The sequence below is a fragment of the Pipistrellus kuhlii genome, unplaced genomic scaffold, assembly GCF_014108245.1.
Source record: "Pipistrellus kuhlii isolate mPipKuh1 unplaced genomic scaffold, mPipKuh1.p scaffold_m20_p_4, whole genome shotgun sequence".
NCBI classification, from domain to species: domain Eukaryota; kingdom Metazoa; phylum Chordata; class Mammalia; order Chiroptera; family Vespertilionidae; genus Pipistrellus; species Pipistrellus kuhlii.
Genome location: NW_023425540.1, coordinates 26,969,792 through 26,992,953, shown reverse-complemented (window position 1 = coordinate 26,992,953; position 23,162 = coordinate 26,969,792). Strand labels below are relative to the sequence as shown.

Sequence of the window (23,162 nt, the reverse complement as noted above, 5' to 3'; positions counted from 1 at the left end):
CACTTTAGCTGCTGAACAGGCACATGTGCCTCAGAAGCTGTGGGTTCCACATCCTCATGAAGGGATGGCTTTAGTGATTAATCCTTTGTCTAGAACTTTCCTTTGCCATTAAGGGTACTTGGAATAGATTTCTAGAGGCTGTTTCTTTTTTTGAGGGAATGAGTTGTTATGAATGAATCTTTATTCCTTAAAAGGCTAAATAATGCTCAGACTTTACTGTGTTGGCAGTGACTTAAGCTAATATGGTTACAAACATGTTTGGGTTGTTTTCGTTGGACATTTATAACTGCCAGGGAAGTCTGAGATGGTGACAGTTAGCTTACCTCCTTACAATCTCACCACCTGGTTAGGAGGAAAACAAGTCTCCGATTAAATTCTGATTTATTTGAGGACTTTTATTAACTAAATATTTATTACTAAAGAAGCATGAAATAAGTTGCATTATCAGTTTTTCTCCTTTTGGTGCCTGGCTACCACTTTTAAGTTTTACTTAAGGCAAAAAATAAATTTAAAAAATTTAAAAATTCCTGAGTTAATATTTGTCATCATTATGGACAAAAGTTTTCAGTGTTCACGGCTATACACTGGATATATCCCAAGGGGCGGTTCTTGAGTCATTCTGTCTCTGAGTGTATTCCTTCCGTGGAAATCATACACCCACAGCACTAGCTATGACTCCTGCAGGGGGATCTCAAGCCCCCTTGTCATACTCCAGCTGTCTTTGCACATGCCTGTGGACTGTCTTGTCACTTTATATTTGTTGGCAGCCTTCTCTTTCCTATAAAACCACAGCCTCCAGACTTCTCCATTTCCATTGGTACAGGCATCATTCTGCCGCCTAAGCTTGAAGTTTATAGTCATTTTTTAGCATAAACTCAACTACTGATTCCAGTCACTGTGCTGTCTCAGTTTTTCCCGCGTATTTGTTCCTTTTCTTTCATCTCCTTCTCTTGAAGCCAGAGCCACGGTTCCCCATGTGAACAGCCTGCCTCTTTGTTTCTTCTCCAGTCAGCTCTTCTACCTGGTGCCAAGCCAGCCTCCCTAAAACCACCTGGATTAGCTCACACTCCCATTTGAAGACTTTCCATGAGACTTCATTTCATAGTGGAAAATGTTCAAACTTCTTTGCATATTTAACAAGTCACAGCAAATCCCCACTGCTTCATTTCCTCTTCCTTCTCTTCCTTCACTATGCAAACCTCCATGCCTGTTGGACTTTTTATTCCCAGTCCCTCAAATATGTCACTTGTATCAGGCATTCCTTGTTAGGTTCTTTTCTTAATTTTTTTTCATGATGTTCTTGCTTTCCTCCAGTTTTTTGTCAGTAGTCTGAACTTTATAATTAAAAAATAAACAAGTAATCATTTTAAATACAGGTGTTGCCACTACCACTACTGAGTATAGTGGGGCCTCAGACTGGTATATAACATTTCTGAGCCTCATTTTCCACACCAACACATTGGGAAAAATGCCTACAACATATGAATCATTTTTAATCTTAGTCCCTCTTTTCCACATTTTCCTCTCCAGCTCTCCAGGGTAACCTTTTGTGGCCCCGCCAGTCACAGATTTCTCTCTCCTCTGAGCCCGTAGTGTTGGTTTCTATTATCAGGCCTTTGTAAAGTCCTCATTTGCTTCTTTGAGGTGCTTCCTGTATTTTTTAATCATTGCATCCTGGAACCATACATTGTGTTCTATGGCGAGCCTATGTAATGGCCTTGGTTAGGATGCTTTAGTTTTGTGTACTCATAGTACCCAGGAAATAATTCTCTCACTAATTCTCACATCATACTATGCGGTGGCCATGATCCCTGTTTTATAGAAGGGGTCAGTGAGAGCCAGAGGGCTTATGTGAGTTACTTAAGTGAGTTACCTAAGGTCACTCAGGGAGCAAGTGGCCAAGACAGACCCGAATTCAGGCAGACCTGAATTCTAAGCCCAGAGCTGTCTCCTCCCTCCCAAGCCCGAAACCTTAGGGGCAGAACTTGTTTTATATTATTGTATTTCAGTATTTAATTTTATAACTCTTATAAGTCCCAGCCCCATGACTGACTGTAATTGAGAAGGAATTCTGTAACTGTTTTTGAAGGAGCAGATAAGTTGAGTGCTATAGACATTATTAATAACACAAACATATTTCAGGAATGATTAAGGGTCAGGTTTCTATATATTTGGGGGAAGATACCATGTGCTCGGTTTCTCCAATAAGTACCCTGTGTCTCTGAAGATTAACAACACAAGGTCTTCATTCTAGCACAGAATCACGAGGTTAAAGGGAGCATTCAAAGGCATCCACGGAGAGGGACTAGAATTCCCATCGCAGGTTTCCTAAAGTGGCCTTGTGTGGCTGTGAACACTGTGAACCCTGCCATTGTATCCACAGCGCTTTAGCCCTTGGCTAAGATCAAGTAGAATGTTTGTTCTGTGGGCTTTAAACAACTGGCATGTTCTCCATCCAAGGACAACAGATTTAGACTGTGTGTGCATTGCAATGTATTAAGCTCTGGTGACAGCAAAACATTTAAACAAGAGATTTACTTGAATTCTCTTGGATGCCCTTCTTCTATTGACATTGCTTATATAGCATGCCATAGGCTATCATTCTGCGTGATGCTGGGCATGCTGTCTGACTCTGGGCCTGCATACCAGTAAGTACCCCTAACACAGGGGCCAGGGACATTTTTTTTTCTCTCACAAAGAGGATTAGCACTGCACTGGTGCCTCCCTGTTGCCACTCCAGGGTCACATTTCAGGGACAATGTGGAGGGTGGCTCAGAAGAATCCATATAGAGCACAACATACATGAAATGACCACCAGAGAAAGACACAGATGGTACTTCCCTGGGCTGAACATGAAGAATAGTGGCAGACAGGAGTTTTTCATATCATATAACAAATTCTCAAGTACGTGCGTTTCATAGTGGGGTCAATTAAAGAAAAGATAGGGTGGACGATAGGAGGCCAGATCACGGAAGAGGAGGAAATAGAATGGAGGCAGAGGGTGGGATGAGAAAGCAGGACAAAGAGAGGAAGAGGAAAGAGAAAGAACGAAAAGCCAAGTCAGCGGCTCCTACGTTCTGAGGTGAGGTAGCTGGTCGTAGGTCAGTGCTTTAGTCACACATCCTGTTTTTCACTTCAGGCATCAGAGTGCATGTGGCTGCCCTTTGAAGTTTCCATAGGCTCCACAATGATTCTGCAGTGCTCATTCTTTACTGGGAAACGGCTTATCTGCTCTTATTCTCCATCTCCGAGGTCTATTTTTATAAGGCTTTATTTTCACACAAAGCCCAGAATATTTTGCAATAGGTAAAATAATGCACTTGGCCTGGACTCTTCCCATTTTAATTTTAAACGTGGGCCACTTTAACAATTCCAAAATGGAGAGGAGTGGCTTCCTTCGACAATAATTGAAATACAGCTTTTAAAAATACTCGTCACTATTTTGTTGTGTGTAGTCATTGGAAAGGTCCCCCAGAGCTGTGATTTCATTGGGGTCTACAGTGGAACAAACTGTTGCCACCTGGAAGAGAATAAAGATGCCCTAAGCCTCTTCAGTTCTCTTGAGAAGATTGAAGCCCTGTGTGCCCCCTACAGGTGTGGCCTACGATAGATAGAAATGCATCAGTTCCTCCAGGCCAATCCCCCTCCCAGGGCACTCCCACCCAGTGAAAAACAAAAAAACCCCATAAAGAACTCTTCCTGCCTTTTAATTGCCATTGATGACACTGAATGAAATAACCATATTAGCTCAAAGGCTGCAGCTCTGTGTACCCTGCCTTAGATGAACATAACTTTGGTTCTGGGTGAAAAAAAAATTAATATATTTTATTGATTTTAAAGAGAGAAAAGGAGAGGAAAAATAGAAACATTAATGATGAGAGAGAATCATTGATCGGTTGCCTCCTCCATGCCCTCTACTGGGGATCTAGCCCAAAACCCAAGCATGTGTCCTTGGTTAGAATAGAACCTGGTACTCTTCAGTCCACAGGCCAATACTAACCATTGAGCAAAACCAATTAGGGCCTGGGTGAAATTTTACCTGGATCTGATTCTGTTCCCACAAAGATACTGACTATAAACTCCTATTACACAGAAATCCCTAGAGACTTTCATTTTCAGCCACTGTTTTCCTGGGATCTAGATCACTCATGAGATTTCAACTTTAACCTGGAATAAAATAAAATAAAGCTTATACCCACTCAGGTCACATTTTTCACTTGCATCAGGCATAGATGAAATACCTGTATAAAGCTCAAAATGTAGTGACTGATTAAATACACTGTATGACTTCGGGGAAGCCAAGAAAATGACAATAATTCCAAGTACATAATACTGTTTTCAGCAGACAAAGCCCAGAGAATCTGAATCTTAGTACTGAAAGGGCCATAGACGTCATTTCGCCTAATCTCTCTGCCAGCAGAGACTGCCTCCATCACAGATCTGATAGCTTCTTCCTGGGAGCACAAAGTGACCTAACCGGTGTTGCTTTTCAAGGCCATGACGTGTCAGGGATGGCTCTGGCCATTCGGAAGCCAGGCTTGATAAGGAGCTGTTTGCCTGCCTCCCTGTGTTGCCCACCCCTTATTCTTCATTCTGAGTAAGAGATTCCTGACAATCTCCCCCCCCCCCCCCCCCCCCCGGAAGTGGCCTTCACATTTGAAACAAGTGGTGTGTCTTCTCGAAGCCTATGCTTCTTTAGGTTCTACTTCCTGGTTTTGGAACCCTTTCTCTCATGAAAGATTTCTAGTCTCATCCACACCCATGTTCCTATGAAAACTGTGGTTATCCACATCAGACAAACTGTGACCAAGCCCAGGGGACAGTGAGCTGTCTCCAATGAGACAGTATTTTCACAGTTGAGGTCAAAGAGGTCTAAAATGATAGTGGGTTTACTAGTATTTGGAATTTTGTTTTGATTCTTTTTTTTTAAATTTAAATTTTATTTTTACAAAACCCACATCATATAATAAGCTTAAGATAAATGAGCACTCTAAATCTTTTTTACTTATACCTATATAATAAAATGTTTAAAAAAGAATTCTCACCCTAAATTTTGACAGACCTAGGACAACACATGAGGTTACATTAACTAATTATTTAAGTTTCATTAGTTTTTTGCCCACATTTGCTGAAGTGGCTTTCTTAGAAAAATCCACCTAACCATTTCTGGGAGTTCCCCTGGATGTCTCAGGCAAGATGTAACCTCATTTGTTGTCATAGCTCTGGCAGGAGGTCAGGCAGACACCACAAGGCTATGCTTCTACTTTGCAGCTACTCCACTGACATTAACCTTTCTCCCTTTTTTTTTCTGACACCATACAGCATTATATGAGTCATCTCCTTGCTTACAGCTCTGTACACTTTTCAGAACCAGAGATTCTTCTCTGGAATACATCCAAATAACAGTCACCATATCGCATTAAGGATTGATCTCCATTCTGAGAGCTGAGGCTTGTGTTACTGGGCCCAACTCCTTCCATTGTCTAACGAGTTCTCTGAAGAAACCACTAACTGTTCCTCCCCTCTGCAAACACACTTTGATTAGGTCCTCTTGAAAGAAACAATGAACCATTAACATTTTTTACCAAATCATTAAACATTAAAGCCATCATTTTAAACTGTTTCATAATATCCATCCTATTGAGATAAAATACAGGACATTTTGCCATTGCTGAGAATTCAGGCTTGTATAAATAGTTAATTATTTTTAGCAAATATTTTACTTTACCTTATTCCTATAATACTCATAACTCAACCCATTGTTTAGTATGTATAGATAATTTCATATCTCAATTCCACTCAATTTATTCACAGTATTCCCAGCTTTTGGCTTTAGATATGCATTTTTAAGATGAATCTTTAACTTTTTAAACATCACGCCAAATTTTAGTTGTTTATAAGCCCTGCTTTTATATTTCAGCCTATGGATCTTCTGTAGCCCTTGTAATGAGATCCTTGTATAAAAGAGAGGCACATACTTAAGGAGTGAATGAAAATATCTCTTATAATTTCAAATGTCACTGAATATCAATGCCAGCTGCTAATTGGTATATTTACTTGTAATCACTTCAAACCCTCCTCATTAAGAAGAAAATATATAAAATTAATTATAGAATTAAAACAATCTTTAGGTATCGTCTAGATTAGGGGTGTCGAACTCAATCAGAGAAGGGGCCAAAATCTAAAATCCAGCCTAAATCGCGGGCCGAATGGTTTACTGAACAGTCATAAACTGTCATTGTGATGGAAACGCAGCGGAGTGCAGTGATGACAGCGAGGTGCGGGCCACATTGCAAGGCCTGGCGGGACGGATTTGGCCCGCGGGCCTTGTGTTTGACACATGTGGTCTAGATCAATGCCTAATTTTAACCATGCATCCATCCATCTATCTCTTCCTTCAACAAGTCATCTGTCATCCTTCTTTGATTTCCTAAGGACAATATAAATATGGCTGATAAAAATGTAAGCCCAAGTCTCTATCCTAGTGATATGGGTGATAGAAGAGTGAATAAAAGCAATAGAGGATGCGATTCCTACTCTTTGGGAGGAGAAAGAATGATTCCCAAAGCAAGTGACACTTAAGACACACCTTCAAAAAGAACAAAGAATTCATCCAGTGATTATATGGGTGGGATAACAGACTTGAAAGGACATGGCATGTTGGTTAGTAAATTTCTATAGCTACAGTATTAGAGTACACAACACCCTCCCTGGTACCCTGAGAGGATGTTGTAAAGATGTGAGTCTGGTAGTAAAATTCTTGATATAAGGAGCATAAGAAATATAAGCAATATGCACATTATCTACCATTAAACAGAAATATATATACCAAGGTCATCCAAGTAGAGAAATGACATGTTTTAGACAGATATTTATTACTATAGGCCCAAATGCATGAATTTTGTGTAGGGTGCTTGGTCCTCACAGCCTCACTTGCCTTGGCCGGTCCTTGCACCCTGGCTTCCTCTGGAAGGTTGTCTGATGGTTGTTCTGCTGTTTGGTCTAATTAGCATATTAGCTCTTTATTATATAGGGTAACATTATACAGGATGAAATATAAGCTGGAGACAAGAGATAAGGCTTTTCTTTGTCAGTGTGACAGACTATAATAATAAAAGCATAAGATTCTAATTAAACCAGACAGCTGAACCAACTTCTGGATGTCATTCCAGACATCCTTCTGGACAAAGCCATGGCAGCAGGGGCCGAGGCAGAGGTGGTTAGGGGCAATCGGGCAGGCAGGCAGAATGGTTGGGATGATCAGGCAGACAGGCCAAAGGTTAGGAACCAGCGGTCCCAGATTGCAAGAGGGTGCAGGCTGGGCTGAGGGACAACCCCCCCATGCATGAATTTCATGCACCGGGCCTCTAGTTTTATTATAAAGCACCTAACTCATATTTAGATCCTTGAAAGATGAAACAGGTTCATATCAATTTGTTCAAGGTTTGGGAAAAATGGTAAGCTTTTTGTTATTGCTTTTATTTTTTTTTTATCTGTGAGATGCAGCAGACGGGCCCTCTTTTTATCTTGATGAAATCTTTAAATAAGTAGAAATAGAAACAATTGAAAAAGCCTATCAGGGACCTTCTCTACTTAGGTTTTATCTGCCTTTGGGAAGATGACTGATCCAAAGCTATGAAACTCAATATCTCACCAATCCCACATTTCATTTGGTTGGACAATATGTCAGGAGAATACCCCAGCCGTTCTTTGCCCATTAACAGGCCAGTTGTGAGTCATAGTCTGAACATGAGGAAATGTCCATTTACTTTTTTTTCATAGTGAGAGCAATGAGACTTTTTTTTTTTTTTTTTTTTTTTTTAAACACGCAGAGTATTATCCTGGCCTAGATGCTTATTGAAAGGGTATTTTCTGCCACAAAATGCAATTCCAAGAGCTCCATCATCATTCAGAATGCCCGCGGAAGCGGAGGTTTCCCAGCTGCCTGCACCCACATGTCTCATATGATGTGGATTGGCACTGCTAATTAGCTGCTTCAGGATTCATAATGCCTCGTGGCTTTGGAAACACTTGTTAACCCACAGAGGGAGGAGAGGAGCTGGAAGCAATTGGACTGCAGCCTGATTTTATTTTAATTCAATTCAATAACCACCTTATCTTTCCAAATCCCAGTTCAGAATCAACTATTGAAAATTATAGTTGATTGAAGTTGTTCTCAGCGACACATCCTGAGAGAAGAAGGGGGTTGCAGTTGAGGGTTTCTTGAAGCCACAGAAATGTGGAGGGCTGAAGAAGAGAGCTGGTGATCAGTAGTACTTTCTGGACCCATGTATACCCTTTTCAAGAAGCTAGAAAATAGCTGCCAGGATGAGGGAGAGAGAAACCAGTTGATGTGAAAAGGCTCAGGTTGAGTGCCCAGGACTCTGCATTTTCAATTGCCTGCCAAAATAAACACCGCCAGCACCCACCTTCACCCACTACCATTTTCACTGCATAGAGCTGGCACTTAACAAACACATAATTCTTCTTAATACAATTCTCATGACATAACCTGACCAAACACATGAAAGCTGATCAAGTAAACAACCGTTGTCATTGGCAACAAATGCTGGAGTTGAATCACAAGTAAATCACATTCTTTACTCCTCAGAGCAGAAGGTGAGAATATAATCTGTAAAAACTTGGCACTAACCTTTCTTAAATACATGATATCATTAAAAAAAAACATAATAGGAAATTTCATATCAAAATTCTAAAAAGAAATCACATTCAGAATTTAGTTGTGTTGACCTCTTTTCCATAATTCCTATTCCACACTATTTTGCCTGCAGATGGCTCTTAAAACAGCTACCTGTCTGTCTACTAAGCAGAACATCAGCAGCACATCCTCATCCTCTTAAAAAAGACCAAGAAAGTGAAAGGACATTTCAGTAGGTCACCATCCTTGGCTGAAAATATCACGACAGATTCCCTTTGGGGTCCTGAGGTTACTGATCTGGTCCTAATTATCTTTGTACCATTCTACATAATAGAAGGTGGCTTGACACCTGCATGTGATGTCATCACAAGATGGCCTCCATAAGATGGCCACCCTCACGTGGTCACAAGATGGCCACCATAAGATGGCTGACAGGGAAGGGCAGTTGTGGGTGATCAGGCTGGCAGGGGAGGGAAGTTGGGAGTAATCAGGCTAAAGGGGAGCAGTTAGGGTGTGAGCAGCTGGCAGTTAGAAGCATTTAGGGGCAATCAGGCAGGCAGGCAGGCAAGTGGATAGGAATCAGCAGTCCTGGATTGTGAGAGGGATGTCTGAGTGCTTGTTTAGGCTCAATCCTACAGGGGCAATTGCACATCCCCCAAGAGTCCCAGATTGGAGAGGGTGCAGGCCAGATTGAGGGAAACCCCCATCCCATGCATGAATTTTATGCACCAGGCCTCTAGTCTATAATGATAGAAGTGTAGTATACAAATCAACTGAGTGGCTGAATAGCAGAACGTCTGTTTGGACAACCTTACGGGTGAAGCTGGAGCTGCAAGGGCCAAGGAAGCTGGGGCTGCAAGGGCCAATTCTGGCTGCCATACCCTCTAAGGAGTGATCTATGACGTGGGGGGCCCTCTGCCATTGATTGCCCCACAGAGTGTGGCAGCAGCTGGGGCTGTGAGGGCTGAGGCAGCAGGGGCTGCAAAGGCCTACTCTTGCACAAATATCGTGCATTGGGTCTCTAGTTGATACATAACACAGACTGGGAGCATAGGACTGTGCTCCCGCAAATGCTGCTTTTGATAACATTAGTGTTTTCTGTTGAATCTGTTAAATCTTTGCAGCAATCAAATTATATTAGCCACACATCTAAATTACTGTTGATATTTTAATTTTACATTTATCTAAATGGATTTAAATGTTTTAAAATCTGATCTGTTCTTCCACTATGTGAATATTATTTATTTGCTTTAAAAATATTTATTATTTTTAAAATATTTACTTTGATTCTGATTCAGTTATGGGTTGGGGTTCTGACTTCTGTTCTAACATCCCTCATGGAAAATTGTTATAATTAATCCGGGTTTGGGAAACTACTGATCCTCCAGCTCTGGGTTCCATTCAGATGTGATAAACATGAAGCATATATCTTAAAGTCTGTTTCCTAAAATGCTTATACCTCTGCATATGGTAGCAGTAACTGCTCTTCAGGATGACATGATTCTATTAGTCCACCTTTTTGGAACAGTTGTCTCTTTATGAACCCACCGAGCCATCCATCTGATCCATTTTGTTCCATTGTACCTTCTAAAAGATCTTTTCAAAAGTCTTCATGAAAATCAGATACAGTATGACACAGATATTTAGTTCTCTGACCTGTTAACACAGTCATCTGTTCTCCAAAGAAAATTATGTACATTTTAAATAATCTATTTGACTTCTGCATAGGAATGACATCATAGGAGATTTATGATTCATTGCTTAAATAATGTTTTCATGATTTTGCCAGGGATTAGCAAGGAAGTTACCAGGCTCTAATTTTTGGAAACTCTCTTCTGTTCTATCTTTGGAATATAAGGCTCTAAAACACTTCAGCCAATTTCCAGTACTTCTGCCTCTCACCGAGATTTCAAAATATTTGCCAAGTAGGTGGCCCTTACCTTTGACGAATGGGTAGGATGGCATTGTGTTGATCACCCAGAATGGTAGAAAAGCAAAAAGTGTATGTGCTCTTGCAGAGCATATGTACTTGGCCTCACTTATTAATGGTTGTGTATTGATTTTACATAAAACCAATTCCTGATGATTTCTTTCTCTTCATTCAGATACTACCACATCTAACTGATACATTAAGTGTTAGGTGACCCATCTTAGGAGTAGTTAATTTTATTAATTAAGAAGACCTCTGTAGTCATCTATTCCATCATCATAATTTTCAGATAAGAAAACTGAGATCTATAGAGTAGAGGACTTGCCTCAAGCCCTAGACATGTAGTAGTAGTCAGGACTAGGTCAAGGGCTCTCTCAATCACTCTAAACTATGTGTTTAAGGATATTGTACTGACACGACTGTCAGACCAGAATCCAGATGATGAGGTGATGTAGTGTAGAATTGTATACCTGAAATCGGTAGAAAGAATTTTATTAACAATGTCACCCAATAAATTCAACAATAAATAAAAATTATTTAACTGCATTAAGATAATTGGAAAACACAACACACACACACACACACACACACACACACACACACACACACACACATACACACACACTGGTCCTTATCTAGACCAATAATTTTTCCCAAGGAAAAAATTCTACAAAATAATAATAGAGTCCTGGTCAGTTATTGAAAAACTGCACACCAACAAGGACTAGGCAAGAAGGTAAAATGCCCAGCACAATCTATCTCTATTATAGGAAAAGCAATTTAGAACATATTTTACTGAGTAGTGCCAGAACATTATTGAAAAAGAAAGTTAATGTGTTTCCCTTCCAAAAAGCCTTCTATAATGTGTAGATGTTGTTATATTGGAGACACTCCTGGGAAATGCTTGGGCAACTAAAATGGTTAAAATGCTAAAAATTGAACATTGATGTGCTTAATTTCTTCCACACTAAAAAAATAGGAGATATTTTGGAAAGGCGAAAAAAGACTTTGACAGCTAGTACAGAGAAATTGATGGCCACATAGGGCTGTTTGAGGAAAAAATATGGAAATTCAAACACCGTTGGTGGGAGTGTAAATTGAATCAGCCACTCTGAAGAACAATATAGCAGTTTTTATTAAAATGAAAATGCTTGTATCTTTTCACAATCCTAGTTCCAGATACTATTATAAAAACAATTCTTGAAATGTGTGCACAGAGAAGAGTTTGCAAGGCTATGCTTTGGATGTAACAGTGACTTGCTGGATACCTGATGCCCATCAGTAGAAGATTGGCTAACTGAACTGAGCACTAGCCATACCAGGGAATAGTGGGCATTAGCCAAAAATAACGAGGGAAATCTTTGTTGAATGAAAAAGCAAGTTGTCAAACAATCAAGCATGATACTATGTTTTATAAAAAAACAAAACTCAGAAATCATTAATAGGTGTTTCTACAAGCATATAATTATTCATGAAATCACTGAGAGCTCTAGAATTTTCCTGTCCAGTATGGTAGCCACTAGCCACAGAAAGCTATTTAAGTTAGTAAAAATCAAAAATCAAAAATCCATCAGTTACATTAGCCATGTTTGGCTAGTGGCTACTATAAGAATAGCAGTGGTCAGCAAAGATAAACACAACTGATAACAGGATTCCCTGTGAGGATGGTCAGGTTTGGGAATGGTGGTCTATAGAAACTTTAGATTTCTGGATGACTTTTAAAAAATTTACAGTAAGAATGGATTTAATATTATCCAGATAATTTAAAAATAATATATTTATAAGATTAAAGCATACCTAGAAAAAGGATTTCTAAAACATTTCAAACTTTTAGTGGATATATCACAATAAATTGATTTGGATACACTATCCTTTCAGGCTGTTAACAATCTAAAAACACACAAAAAGGCTAACCGAGCTGTACAAATAATTGGTTCCCTTCTTTCCTTCCTTGAACAAGTACCTTCTGAGCTCTCACTATATTCTAGGCATGTCAAGTGCAAGTGCATGAGGCAACTGATTCACCATGGGCACAACAAGAGGACCTCTTTATTATACATTATTTTTCCTTTTAACCAATTTAATATTTACTGGGTGGCTTTATACAATGCTTATATAATTACAGAATATAACAGGTGGTTATTAGACTAGCTAGAATGTATATTTTTATATGAGTATAATAATTATCTGTACTTATTTTATTAGAGCTGAAAATTAATGATTTTAGGAAAACCACAGATTGGTGTATACAAGTTAGCAATCATTTGAGCACTTCCAGGTGAGCATCACTTCACTGAAAACATGAGAAAGAAAGTCATATACCTGCTTGTACAGTGATGCATAGACTTACTATGGGACTATAAACTATTGGTTTATAATTGTAGCTGACAATTCATTTTCTGAAGTTTAATATATTTAATTTCTCATAAGCAGGTGCATCAGGTTGATGGGAGCACAAATCATTACTTGAATAATATTATAGATAAAAGATAGAAAGGTCAATAGCATGCTGATAAATCTTGATGAATGTTTTTGATGATGCTTTCTACGCAGTCGACTGGACTAGACTAGAATTAATCTGTGTCTACAGATGCACAAATATCAGCATCCTCATTATATCTAAAGAACCTAGCATGCAGTGTTGGTCCGATTAAATGCTTTTAGATTAATTAATGTCCCAGAAGCAGCTTTATATAAGGTTTTCTTTTTAATTTCAAGTAATGATATAAAAATAGGCAAAGAATTTCATGACACTTGAAAAAGAGTTTGTGTTTCAACTTAAATAACACCCCCCCCCCTTTTTTTTTTTTGGCCTCATCTTAAATTTGCATTAGCAAATTAAAAGACTGAGAGACCCTGGTGTACAGAGACCTGTTGAATTGTATATGATCCAGCCAAGAATTTTTTCAAATAAAAAATACAGTTTTTTCTTCCTGCAACACTCACTGAAATTGGGTACTCTTTGATGGGCACTCCTTGTGAAATGTGTGTACAGAGATTTCTATTATGGCCTCAAAGGTAAGTTAAGCTCTGAAGTTTTAGAAAATCTGACTAAGAGGGCATATACATATCTGGGTAGTTTTACTATTTTATAAGTAAAACAGTGCTTTGATTCCAAATATTAAATTAACTTGGACACTGTTCTCCCACTCTGATGACTCAGATGTCAGAATTATCTTTTTTTACCTAGTTAGTTTTAGGGCTGTAAAAAACATTAGTAAGGCAGCATCCTCTAATTTTCCATTTTCATTTTCTTAAAAGTTGAATATATATTTTCCATTTCTCTTTCTAAAGCATCATCTGTGGAACATATCAGTATATATAACTGGAAGAGACCATGTTGCCTCAGGATGCATTAGATAATCATTTTCCTCAAACAGCAACTGACACTTGCAAAGACTGCATATGTTTTCCTTTTTCAAGTTATAAAATTCTAATTACATTGAAGGATTTTCTGCCATGAAACTGAGTTCCAGAGAAGTTGAATGAGCTTGTTCAAGGTGACCTAGCTAGTTAATTATAGCACTGGCAGTAAAACTCCACTTTCTGTAATGTTTTTTTGTAAAGCATTACACGTAAACCACTAGGTCTCAGAAGGTTCCTTACAGTTAGGTCTGAAAAGCATTATCCCTAAAAGTATGACGCTTATGAAGAGTTATTGTCTAAATATATTAAACTTTAGAAAATAAATTGCCAGCCACAATTATAACCCTATGAATTATGGACATTCTCAGTGAAATGTACTATTTTGTCTCCTAAAACCATATCCAAACCCTAGAATGACTGAAACAGATGTTGTGTGTCAGCATTAGAGGGAGGCTTTCCAGTTATATTATGCTAATTTGAGAAAGACTCTGAAAATCCTTTCCTGGGACAGTGGCGGACGAATACAGAGGCTGAGAGGTGAGAAATAAGTTCCTTAGTGTCCAGTTTTGAGTAGTGCATTTTAATGGCCATCAAAACCCACTGTCTTTATTGAAGTTTGGCTAATATTTAGAGAAATCATTCTAGTGTCTCATTTTAGCAAAGTTATCAAGAGGAGTTCTGGTGTAGTATTGGAGTATTTTTAAGTGGATGTATCAGGACAAAAGGAAAGATTCTGATGTTAATTGTATTGAAATTTTTTTCTCAGAAATAAAATAAGCTGTTTGAATATTTCTGTTATAGGTTGTGTATTATAAAACGTTAACCTTTCTTTTAAATGAGATGTTGACTATTTCAATGAAGATATCCCTAACATTTAGTTTTAATCTCCAAAAAGCTCCATTTAAATAGATTTAATCTTGAAATAATATTAATTTTTGTATTAAAACAAATTAAATTTGGGAGAACACATTATGTTCAAAATGTAGCTCTAATATAAACCAAGACATATGTATTTTTTTTGTTCAATAAGTCCTAGCTACCTTTATTATATTATTAGACTTTTGATGATTCAGTAGGTGAATCATACTTAATTAGATGAAATGTATAATTGATTATGTTAAAAAATGTCCAATTTATTTTTGACTTGCTTATTGACTTGAATGCTCATATATAGTCCATGAACAAATCCTTCTAATTTTTGTATGATAAGTGTCTTTCTTTAAAATTATATTGAAATGAAACTGTTGAAATAAACAGCCTTCAGAATCTTCCTCCTCCAAATTTTAGTACATATTGCCACTAAGTTAATCTTCTTTAAACCTATCTATATATTATTTAACTTTATCACAGGAAAATTTTAATGATTCTTTTTCCATGGGAATGAGTCTAAAAATTTCAGCATCTCTTACTTTCCCAAGAACCTACCTCCCCCAAACTGATTATTTTTTCCACATGTACCTTCTTTCAAGGACTAATTCAAGTCCTACTACTTCTTTAAATTATTTTACATTGAGACCTTGTGCACAAAATTCGTGCACAGATAGGGTCCCTAAGCCTTGCTGGCCATTAGGGCTATTCTGGGCCTCTGCCTGCCGGTCAGGACCTTCCTTCATTCTGCACCACCCCTTGTGGTCAACGCATATCATAGCGAGCAGTCAAACTCCTGGTTGGTCAAACTCCCGAGGGGACAATTTGCATATTAGCCTTTTATTATATAGGAAATATCTTTTCTAAACCCTTGAGGCACCTATTGTTTCTGTTGTTACTTATATATTTACTAGAGGCCCAGTGCACGAAATTCATGCATGAGGTGTGTGTGCGTGGGGGGGTCCCTCTGCCCAGCCTGCACCCTCTCCAATCTGGGATCCCTCTTACAATTCAGGATTGCTGGCTGCCAACTGCTCACCTGCCTGCCTTCCTGATTGTCCCTAACCACTTCTGCCTGCCAGCCTGATCACCCCCTAACCACTCCCATGTCAGCCTGATTGATGTCTAACTGCTCCCCTGTCAGCCTGTTTGCCCCTCCAACTTCCCTCCTCTGCTGGCCTGGTCACCCCTGACTGCCCTACCCTGCAGAGTTGATTGCCTCCAACTAGCCCTCCCTTGCAGACCTGGTCCTCCCAACTGCCCTTCCATGCTGGCCATCTTGTGGTGGCCATCTTGTGTCCACATGGGTGCAGCTATCTTGATCTTGTGTGTTGGAGTGATGGTCAATCTGCATATTACTCTTTTATTATTTAGGATAGAGGCCTGGTGCATGGGTGGGGGCCAGCTGGTTTGCCCTGAAAAGTGTCCTGGATCAGCATGGGGGTTTCCTTGGGGCATGGAGCCTTGGGACCTGTGGTGGTTTGCAGGCCAGCCACGCTCCTGGTGACCCAAGTGGAGGCCCTGATATCTGGAATTTATTTACATTCTACAATTGAAACTTTGTAACCCGGAGTAGAGCCAAGCCCCCTGCACGCCCTTTGGCTGTGGCCATTTCTGTATGGATTTGATTACCTTCTGTAATTGAAACTTGTAGCCTGGATTGGAGGTCTAGGTGGGCTAGGGCTACAGAAGCTTGGCTTCCTCTATTGGCTTCCTCTATTGGTGGGGAACCCGAGCCTCCCTCCTGCTTTCTGTGGCCGCAGCCATCTTGGTTGGGGTTAATTTGCATACTCGCTCTGATTGGATGATGGGTGTGGCTGGTGGACATGGCTTGTTGGTGTAGCAGAGTGATGGTAAATTTGTATATTATTCTTTTGTTAGGTAGGATCATTTATTTTCTTCATTGGATGGTTAAATATATCTTTTCAAATAAACAGTTATTTTTTTTATCTCTGCCAACCAGCCCATCTATAATAATAAAAGCTTAATATGCTAATTAGACTGGATGTCTTTATAGAGGACCTTCTGGAGTAAGCCAGGGCTGTGAGGGAAGCCTGTGTCCTGGGTGCCTTCTGGTGGCCAGAGGGAAGCCCAGGTCCTGAGTGTCAGAGGGAAGCTGGTGCTGGCAGCTGGGGGAAGGAAGGACTACTCTTGCACGAATTTTGTGCATTGTGCCTCTTGTTATCTAATAAATATTCAGTAGCAATTATGATTTAAAAATCCTTGTTCTACAATGTTCAAGTGTGCTTTTAGATATAATGATGATATAATTTAACATCAGAATTTATTATGACATAAATTTTAAATAAAAAATATTTACAATAAAAGTTTAAATAAAATAATGTTATTTTGCAAAATGAAAACTGCCACAAAGTTTCTTTCAAACTCCTTCAGATTAAAGGAATACAGGTGTATAGATGCAAAAGCACTCAGGAATTCCACCCCAAGTTGCCCTTATTTGAATACCATGCCTTTGTAAGAGTTTCATGACTTGGTAGGCTTCACAGGTTGTCACAGTGCATGGCAGGTGGCGCCAAGGACAGAATTTAATGTGAACTAGACCACAAGATCAGGACGGTCAAATTTCTACTATTTTCCATATAAATACTTATCAACAATTTTCAATATTAGATAAGCTATCTTTTTGGGATAGTTTGGTAGGAAGTTGAAGTAAAAGGATTTGGCATTTCATAGACAATCAAATCTCAGTTTGCAATATTGAACTATTTGCCTTTGGGAAGGTTATTTAACTTTCTAAAGCCCTCATCAGCAAAATAGTGGTATGAAATAACACCTTAAGAGTTATTGTAAGAATTAAATGTAATAAAATGCCTGGCACTAAGTATAAATTTTTGTAGGTTCCTTGTATCAACTAGTGGCAGGTTTCATTTAATTGAGTATTTACTCTGTACCAGGCACTCTTCTAAACATCTTACATAATGGATGTTAACACATGTAATCTTTGCAATATCCTTATACAAGAGCTATTATTATTATTATTATTATTATTATTATTATTATTTTATTTTATGATTATCATTATATTTAAGAGATTAGGAACTGAGCCACAGACAAGTAAAGTAATACAGCTAGTACGTATCATACCTAGAGTTCAAAACATACTTTTGGGTTCCAAACACACCATTCTTAACTAGCAGACAACACAACTTGTACCACTATGACATCATTTCTATGGGCCATATCCAATGGGCAATTGAAAAAGCAGTCTTATTTTAACACACTGTTGACCTAATTAAAATAGAGTTGGAAGAAGCAGCAAATACATTCCATGGTTGAATATAAATCATTTTAATTGATCAGTTCTTTTGAATTAGCTGCACCATTGCTCCCTTTCAATTGTGAGAAATCCAGCCTTGCTTCTTCCCACCTAGACAAGGGCATGCTTTTCAATCCCTGTACCAGAACCTATGCAAATCTTATTTCTTATTTGTTTTGCTGCCTATGAACAATTAAATATATGTTTTCAAGAATACTGAGTCATCTAAGAAAGCAAATTCTGAAAATCTATAAAGAGCTATGTAGGAAAACGTTTATGAAGTTATACAATGTTATCTGCTGTTCTAGATGTGGTGACATTATCAAAAATTTTCACCCACTTTTACATTTTCACTTGTTAAAACATAAGGTCTTATTTGGCTGTCACTTATAGTACTGTGTTTTTCAGAAAAGTTTCTGGCAGCCAATTTCAAAGAGATTTTGTTTTAATAAAGAGGCAAGATGTGTACATAGTGCTTTTGTTGGAAGAGTTCCTCTGACCCACTGCATTGTTATAAAGAAAATTGTCAGTTTATTCAAACCTCACCCACCTTTGGTTGAGTTCAGAACTTCACAATGGATGCCTCCTAAAGCAGTGATTTTAAAGCTAGAAACACGGTGGGGTGTTTCAATTATTTCAAGGAGGTGGCAAAGAATTCTCAAATCAAAACTAATTTTATTTTCAAAAGGCAGCATACATGCCATATATCACTTGTGGGATTCAGGCAGATAATTGCAGAGATAAGGAAATTAAACAAATAATGATAGGTTACTGGACCCTGTGAAGGGCCAGCCAGTTCTCTCTATAATGGAATCCTTAACATTTCCATAGCAATGGGAGCTTTCACACAGCCTTTGTTCAGTTTGGGTCTGTGTTTAACCATAATCCTCAATCAGTTTTTAATGGAATATTGTTATATCTTCTGCTTTATCAACAAGTGTCCCGTTTCTCTGAGCATCCACATGACATGCTATTTATGAGAACACAAGCTTGTAAATAGTTTACTCCTCCTCAAAGAAGGTCACTGAGTGCAAGGCCTGGAACATGGAGTCTCCTGAACACAATGGATTTCCCAGTACTAGGCCCATATCATTCTTAGTCATATAAAGTCTTTTATTTTATCACTGAGAATCACGTTTCTCTCCTTAAAGCCAGTCATTTAAACATCTTCAGCTTTCAGGCTCTCATCTGGTACTTGGGCTATCCTTTGTCATGTCAATTGCTCTGTACTTTATCAACCTTGCTAGATTATAAACTCAGAGAGGATGGGGTAGCATCAAGCTATTCTTTTTTATTATTATTGATTTTCCACAGAGAGGAAGGGAGAGGGATAGAGAGCTAGAAACATGGATGAGAGAGAAACATCAACCAGTTGCCTCCTGCACATTCCCTACCAGGGATGTGCCTGCAATCAGTGTACATGCCCTTGACCGGAATCGAACCTGGGACCTTTCAGTCCGCAGACCAATGCTCTATCCACTGAGCCAAACCGGTTTTGGCAAAGCTATTCTTTTTTTTTTTTTTTAATATATTTTATTGATTTTGTACAGAAAGGAAGGGAGAGAAATAGAGAGTTAGAAACATCGATGAGAGAGAGTCATCGATCAGCTGCCTCTTGCACACCCCCTACTGGGGATATGCCCGCAACCAAGGTACATGCCCTTGACCGGAATCGAACCCGGGACCCTTCAGTCCCCAAGCCGACGCTCTATCCATTGAGCCAAATCGGTCTCGGCTTGGCAAAGCTATTCTTTAAATAACCACAACAGCCTGGCCTGTGTGGCTTAGTGGTTGAGCACTGACCCATAAACCAAGAGGTCTCTGAGTTCCATTCCAGGTCAGGGCACAGGCCCAGGTTTAGGGCTTGATCCTCAGTGGGGAGGCAGCCAATTGATCAATGTTATGAATGTTCTCTCTATCAGTGTTTCTATCTCTATTCCTCTTCCCTTTCTTTCTCTCTAAAAAATAAATAAAGACATCTCTTGCCCCCATGGCTGCTTAGCTTTCCATGCCCAGTTCAAATAGGGACTCAGATAATAGACAGAGACTTGGCTGACAGCAGCTGTCCTCTCACTGCAATAAAACTTGTTTGAATTGTCTTGTACCCATGGTGTGGGGAAGAGGTTTTTGATATTTAAATCCAGCCTAGCACCAGGAATGCTCAGGGCCTACTCAAATAAAAACATAGTAAAAGCATGTTAAGTATCCTAGAGTGCTCAATATAGTGCCTTGCACAAAATACTGTAAATGCCCATAAATGTTCGTTGAATGGAACTAAGTCCTTAAAAAATGTGAAAGTTTTCTAATTTTTAAATACCACGTTAGTATACTGCCTCCTATTCGTTTTCCTCGCTTTATCCTGTTATTTGAATTTTTATCTCACAAACCTAAACAAGTTTTATACATACCGATTCCTGAGCTTTTTGTTTTGAAGCAAAACTTGCTTACTTCTTCATTTGCACATTTCTAGTTTCTCATTCTGCTGTGCATTTCCCCCCATTCAGACTGTTCTCCACTTCACCATTCCTTCATCCATTATGCATAGCATGTTCATTGCATTTTCCTGCACCTGGTAATATCACTTTCTTAGTTATTCTGGTGTCTTTTCCTGAGCATTGCCCTGCCCTTTCCACTGAGTCATCATATTACGAACTCCTTGGGGAAAAGCATTACGGTCCTGGTTTGCATATCTCCTGATGCAGTTGACAATCCCTCCACCCACTCTAAATAAATTGGCTACTGTTTAAAGGCATATAGTGTATATATTCCTTAAAGTAAGAGGCCTTGCCACTTAATGTGGAATAGTGATGAATGTACTGGTGAAGATTCTTCATAGACCATAGTGTAGTGAAGGCCTGGAAGCGGGTAGGGTGGGAGATGGAGGGGTCAATGGGAAAAACAAAATACGGGACATAGGTAATACTTTCCAGAATAAAGATGAAAAAAAGAATAACACATTCTGATTTTTTAAAACCGGAGAATTTACATGGCAGATTTTCTGATTAAGTCATGGCACATATGCCTCATGAAATCATTGTAAGTTCATCAAGTGGTGACTGTGCTTCAGAACCTCAGAGTGTCCCTTTCTGTAACATTTTAAAGGCAAGTAATTTAAACTTAAGATAGAACAACTAAGGAGGGAAATAGGAGAATCTTTTAGGGTTGACTTAATAGTAATCATAGAACCCCTCCAAAATAATTGAACCAGACTATTCCAGTCTTCCTTTTATCTGGACACATTTTTAACCTCTTCTTAACTTGTGTTTTTAAAAAAAAAAAATGAAATTATTCATAGATCCTGGAAATATTGTTTTATTTAATCCTGAACTGGCTGCGCATCACTAGGCTGCTGGGTCCTCTCTGTTCAAAGGCTTGGGTACCTTTCCAATCCAGTAGTAATGTTTCCACTTCTAGTGTATAATGTAATTTTCAATATAAGATTTAACAGGCTTTATCACTTAATTACTTGAATTGTTGTGACATTAACATTTCATTGCGGCAGCAAACTAAATAGGCAAAAAAAAATAATAATTTTATTCTCTTTTATTTTAAACTACCTCTGAATTAGTTTCTTTGAGCTGTGTTGATCACAAATGAAAATGTTAGGTTAAATGACAGCTGAGAAAATAACAATGAAAACCTAGATTAATTTTGTTATTTTATAGTTGAATGCATAAAATTGTACATACGAGAAATAATTGTACATATGAGAAATAATTGAAACTTTAAAATCATTGTTTAGCTCCTCTTATGAAAACCGTCTATCCCTCTGGAGGGCCATGTCCAAAGAGATAGCCAATGCCATTTGTGAGTGTCCATAGCATCTTCTCATGCTGTGCAAGGGCCACCATTAGCAAGTTTGTACAACACCACAGCGACCTGCAATGTGTTTCACGTGTAGTATTTTTTTTTTTTAAACTTCTTGTTTGATTTCTAACAAGGTACCAAGAGAGGGATAACACGAGTCCATTGTATTCCCTTGAGATGTCTTCAAAGCCTATTCTCAGACTGAGTTTAGCAACAGGGAAACATTTCTCCTTGCCTAGCCAGTGCTTGCTCATTCATACTCCCCTTTTAAAAACCAAAGGACTGGCAATTTTCTTTTAGGGCCGTGGACTGAAGGGAGATAAATACCCCTGCTGGAGGGGAGGGTCAAGTTCACAGTGTTTCTTTTCCTTGGATTCAGGAATCAGTACATGGAAAGGCCAGCCCCACCTCTGAGCAGCAGGCATCTGATGGCTCAGCCCTCCCCCAGGACTCTGTATGTACATAAGCAGAAGTCGCGGGAGCAGCTGCGGCGCATTAGTTCCAATAGTTTAGCAGGGCCACTGCTGCCAGGCTCGGACAAAGCCAGCCTGCGCCGCTCCCTCCATGTTCCTTTGCAGGGGGAGCTGCGCACAGGCTCCGCAGGGGATCGCCGGGGAGGGGTGACGTTTACTAGGCTCCGGGGGGAGGAGGAGTGCACTCCCCCATCTGCACCCAGCTCCACCTCCACCGAGACACTGAGGCAGGCAGGCCACCGAATGCAAGAGCAGCAGCAGCTGGATCCGACTTGTCTCCCTGGACATTTCCCCAGACACCGAGCCCGAGGGAAGCGATCCCTGGAAAGGGGCCAGGGAACCACGTTGCCCTGGACCGCTGCCAACTGTACAAAGTTGACCGGGAACCATGGCTCAGCAGGCGGCAAGCCCGGACACCTTGGCCGTGCCCGAGGTGGATAATCCGCATGGCGCAAACCCCTGGCTGAACGAGGACCTGGTGAAATCCTTGCGCGAAAACCTGTTGCAGAACGAGAAGTCCAAGTCGGCCAGGAAATCGGTCTCTCCCAGGCTCTCCCCGGTGATTTCTCCCAGGAACTCCCCCAGGCTCCTGCGCAGGATGCTTCTCAACAGCAACATCCCCAAACAGCGGCGTTTCACCGTGGCGCATACGTGGTAAGGTTTGCACAGCTCTCTGGCCATGGTGGCGGTCCCCTCACCCCGTGATGTGTGCTCCTCCCGCCGCCTTCCGCTTCAGGGGTGGGGAGGGAGCCCCGTTACCGTCCCTCACCTGTGATTTATCCT

At 39.7% G+C, this 23,162-nt stretch overlaps 1 protein-coding gene across 4 annotated transcripts in view; it reads left to right on the top strand.

Annotated features, from left to right (window-relative positions):
- PDE4D (phosphodiesterase 4D) overlaps positions 1-23,162 on the top strand; it is a 1,149,946-nt gene that overhangs the window by 515,022 nt on the left and 611,762 nt on the right. Inside the window, exon 1 of one of the 4 annotated variants that reach the window (XM_036410647.2) lies at positions 22,404-23,033. The exons of the other annotated variants lie outside the window; for them this stretch is intronic. Coding sequence (XP_036266540.1) covers positions 22,768-23,033 — 266 coding nt within the window. The 5' untranslated portion in view covers positions 22,404-22,767. Of the gene's footprint in view, positions 1-22,403; positions 23,034-23,162 lie in introns of those variants that run through there. 4 annotated transcript variants of the gene reach the window in all.